General features: G+C 34.7%; 1 protein-coding gene across 1 annotated transcript; it reads right to left on the bottom strand.

Annotated features, from left to right (window-relative positions):
- Positions 1 to 2,630: 2,630 nt before the first annotated feature.
- On the bottom strand, positions 2,631 to 3,439 carry LOC122093939. Its single transcript, XM_042664500.1, has 2 exons — positions 3,032 to 3,439; positions 2,631 to 2,871 (listed from the first exon to the last, which is right to left on the bottom strand). Exons 1-2 carry the CDS (start codon positions 3,437 to 3,439, stop codon positions 2,641 to 2,643), a joined length of 639 nt encoding a protein of 212 aa, XP_042520434.1. The 3' UTR covers positions 2,631 to 2,640.
- Between the last annotated feature and the right edge of the window lie 1,210 nt (positions 3,440 to 4,649).

Genomic DNA, 4,649 nt, shown 5'->3' with positions numbered 1-4,649 from the left:
TTTTTTAATACAAATGATATTCTAGCGGGAAAAAAAAATGCGTGATGGCAAAGGAATTAGTAAGGGATTTGGGTTTGTGTGCTTCTTAACTCTAGAAGAAGTAGACAAGGCTATGAATACTCTTCATGGCATATTGTTAAATGATGAAATGTTATTTGTATGATAATTTTCTTATCAGTCTCGTACTTGGTTTCTTCCTTCTTTTATCATGGATTTTATAATTTAAGTATAGACCTTTAACTCAATTGGCAGAGTACTTGTAGTGTGAAAATAGTTTCATACCTCAAGAGGATGGTGGTTTCAATCCACCAAATCCCTTATCTATATTTTTATTTTAACCTTAATGGTAGTGTCATGGGAATATCTTGGTTTCTTAGACAGAAAAAAAAAAAAAACATAATATATTTTTAAATGAATTCTATAGGAGGGGAGGTGTTTGATTTTTGAGAATGCTTTCATGATATTAACTGATGAGTTAGACCAAGTCAACTCAACACTTGGACAAGTTAAAAACTTGCTTAAAGTGATAAGATTTAGTTGAAATAAAATTGATTTTGAGTCACTCTCCCATGTAAATAATAAGTAAATCACTTAGAAAGAAGAAAAAGAGAGATATTCTCTCTCTCTCTCTCTCTCTCTCTCTCTCTCTCTCTCAGAATAGCATTTAACTACGAATCATCTAAAAAAATATTGTAATTATATATCATTATTTAAAATTTAAATTTTTTATTATTTCAACTAATATCATATGATTGAAATACATTTAGTTTGATGTACACATTTTGTTCTTTCCCTCTCCCTTAGCCATTCTTGCATTTGCAAGTGGGCCTTTTACTAATAAATATATATATATATATATAAATAAAGACAAAAGGAGGGGACAAGAATAGACTTCTCACATGGTACTATGGTAAACGGGATGTAGAGAATATTGTAAAGTATTCCCCCACTAACTTGTTATTTAATTATTATTTTTTTTTGGTAGGACACTTACTTGTTACTAAGTTACCATATTTAAATTATTACCAAAAAATAAAACTTACCATATTTAAATAAGGTTGTGTCTGTCTGTGCGGACTTTGTAACCAGATTGTACATGCTTCCTTGACATAACATGTATTCACTTAATTGGAAGGAGTAATTTCACAATCAATAACCTTTTGTACATGGCTCCACTTGAGCCAACATGCCCTCCTCTCTCTTAGGGCCCGTTTGATAATGTTTTTACCGTTTTTATTTCAAGAAACGGCAGAAACAGAAATTGCTGTTTCTGGAAACAGAAACAGGTAAGAAGGGTGTTTGATAATTCTTGTTTCTGGAAACAGAAACGGGTAAGAAGATGTTTGATAAATTCTATTTCTGGGAACATTTCTGACAGAATATGATGTTTATAAGAAATTTTAATGAAAATAATTCCACTTTTGTTACTTTCTTCAGAAACTCATGATCCATCATTTTAATAAGACATACAACTACCAATTTCCTTATCTCGAACTTAAAGATGACCAATTTTCATCTTCAAAAAATGTTTGAGAAAAATCTTTAGATGCTATGGTTATCTTATTACTTGATGAAAAACACTCTTATCATATTCTTTACAAGAAATTAAAGAAACATTTTCTACTTCTCATCACTAAAAACAGCAATCCATCAACCAACTTCACCAAAACTCCGCAAAGAAAGCACACAACATATAGAACACTATCAAGTACATAAATAAATGCAAAATAATGGGAAAAAATATAACCAAATAATTACAAATTTGGGTAATAGTTCCATATCTCTTGATTACCTATTTCCTCAATGAAATTGGTCCAAAATTGCACAGAAAATACTTAACAAGAGAACTAGTTCTCATTGTAGAGCAGAATGACAAGTCCAGGACTTACCATACCTGAGAAAGCTACCTTTTCAAGTATCTTAAATTAAAATGAAGAAAGAATACCTCAAGCAACATGAAGCAAAATGCTGTTCAGTTTGATTTAAGTAACACAACTAAAATACAAATAATAACCTTGGCACAGATGCAATATTAGTTATCAACAAATATAAGACAAACTATCAATGATGTTAAATCTCACATTAGAGTCTAATATAGCAGCTGCTTAACAGAAAGATATAGAACAAGAAAACAGTACCTTCCATTGAATGGGATCTGAGCTTTAGTTGCATTCTGTTTCAACTGGTCAAAAGCACTAGCCCTGAATGTATACACACAAACTAGAGTAGGTTTCCAGCCTTCTTTTGATGATAATATGCATAGGAGCAATATTACTTTACCATAAAAAAACCCATGATTTCCACACTATGGAAAAATTCAGCTAGAACTTCAGTAAACCAGAGACACAAGACCCATAAAAAGGTTGTCAATATAAACAAATTCTATTGAAATTTAACTTTCATGACCCCCTCCCAGGCAAACTCCAGGCATGAAATCTCAAATACCCTTCAATCTAAGCCACCAGTAAAGAAATCAAAGGTATGGATCAAAGGAATATACAGATATTGGGCTTTCCATCAAGTTCTTGACAGGATTCAACAGTTCTTCAATCTCCAACAAGCTATCTGGGTTATACCTCTGAAGCCTTGCACTGTTGAAATCGCAGAACACAGAAAACCATTCAATTTTATGGTTGAGGTTCACGAAATTACGACCATCTTCGATTGCGATTCCGACATGTTCCTTTGCCCCTCATGGATACAGAATAAAAGAAAAGAGACAAGAGTCGAGACTGAAACAGGATGCGTAGCAGCTCTGGCCTCTGGGCATTGTGTGCTCCTCTTCTCTAAGAGACACGAGTCGAGAATGTAACAAGACGCTCGGCTGATTCGGCTGCTTGGCCTCTCAAGACCCTGACTCATGTTCCCTTCCTACAACTCAAAAAGGAAAAGGAAAAAATTTAAAGAAGAAGAAGCTCGAGCTCTACAAACCCATTTGCGTCCACGTTCCAACCCAAACCAGAAAAAGAAAGAGCATTATAAACCCTAAACCCCAAACTCCAAACTCCCGAGAGCTCCAAACCCTTCTTACCCGTTTCTTATAGAGGGAGGGATCATATCTTGTTTTTTCCCTACTAAGAATTGAAGTGGAAGAATCAAAGAGAGAAGCAGAGTCAAATTCAAGATGCAGAACGATGAAGTCATTTGGCAAGTCATCAGACACAACAATAACGCAGGCGAATCTTGACTTCTTCTCCTTGCACTGTGAAGAGGGTGACGATCGTTGAAGAGGGTGACGATCGTTGGAGGGAGGCGTACTGTTGAAGAGGGTGACGATCGTGGTTGGTGTTCCACCAACGAGATGAAGCTCCCCGTCGTCGGGTACGCAGGAGAAGCAGAGCTCCCCGTCGTCGGGTACGCAGGAGAAGCAGTGAAGGTAAGAAGGTGTTTGAAGAGGAAGGGGGGTGTCGATCTTCGAATGAACAACATAAATTTTCATAGATTTTTAAGTTGGTGTGTCGGTCGATCGTGGAATTGTGCCCTTTTTTGTTTCGAAAAACAAGCGAAACAAGTAAAACTTGTTTCGTCATTCATGTTTCTTGAAGCATAAATTGTTATAAATTTCAATTTATGTTTCAAGAAACAAGTGGAACGGAACACTTTTACCAAACAGTATTTATGCCGTTTCTTTGTTTTTGAGAACAAGAAAACACAGAAACACATTTCTGGTTACGTTATCAAACGGGCCCTTAGTCTTGGGCTTCATGCACAAGAGGCCCTACACACCCAACTTGCTTTTTTACAGTGACAAAACACCTATGTCTTCTTCATATCCATGATTTTAAGGATGCGTTTGGTGACATAAATCAAATGGTGTATATATCGAATATGGATATCAATCTTTTGAGAGACATTCTTGAAAAATTGTTTGGTTGCCTTGAGTTTGGTATATGTTTTTTGCTGAAAAACTATTTGATTACTTTAATCATGTGTAGTGATTCTTCTTGTAAAATTGTTTGGTTACATTGAAGTGGTATATTCTTATGGCTTTAAAATCCAAGTATTCTTTAATATCTTTTATTTTAAACATAAGTTGGAGACTATAAGGTCAATAAATATTAAGAAATCATGATCCAAAAAACCTACAACCTTATTCCATTAAAAAAAAAAAAAAGGTGACTCCCATTGGAAAAGACATAAGTTATTACTTAGTTATCCCTGTTTTTCACCCTTTTTTTACCTAATTGGTAAAAGGTGATGGAATGTAATTCACACCTTTACCTTCTAGGGTGTTTGTAAGCTTCTTATGATGAGCGAAAACCTTACTGTAAAAGTGACAACAAATTAGGTAACGATCGCCTGCCCTACATGTCCATAAATTAAAGCGAGATTATAATCTAAACATGGCTTTAAAGCTAAAGAACCAGTATCATAGAATCCACGGAAGTGACGATGGATCAGATGTGGATGAGATTTTATGGGCAGATATATCCCAAAGTCAAATGCTTACATGTCAAAGTTCATCCTGAATAGAGGTAGCAGTCTAGTAAAATTAAGCTTTCAATATCCTAGAAAGAAATCAAACTTTTTAGATGGAAGCTAGAAAATTCAAAGAAATTATCTAAATACATGGAAATGTATATGATTTGAGCTGGCTTCAGCTCTTGCTTGGTAAAATGATAAGTGGCTTGAGTTTCAGACAAGACGTG

The sequence above is a fragment of the Macadamia integrifolia genome, chromosome 11 (genome assembly GCF_013358625.1).
Source record: "Macadamia integrifolia cultivar HAES 741 chromosome 11, SCU_Mint_v3, whole genome shotgun sequence".
Classification (NCBI taxonomy): Eukaryota; Viridiplantae; Streptophyta; class Magnoliopsida; order Proteales; family Proteaceae; genus Macadamia; species Macadamia integrifolia.
Note: the sequence above shows the minus strand (reverse complement) of the source record. Positions and strands in the feature narration are given on the sequence as shown.

Coding starts and splice junctions, on each gene's coding strand:
- LOC122093939 (XM_042664500.1), bottom strand. CDS start 3,439: ATGAAAATTTATGTTGTTCATTCGAAGATCGACACCCCCCTTCCTCTT. Junction 2,872..3,031: donor CCTCCCTCTATAAGAAACGG/GTAAGAAGGGTT, acceptor TTTGAGTTGTAG/GAAGGGAACATGAGTCAGGG.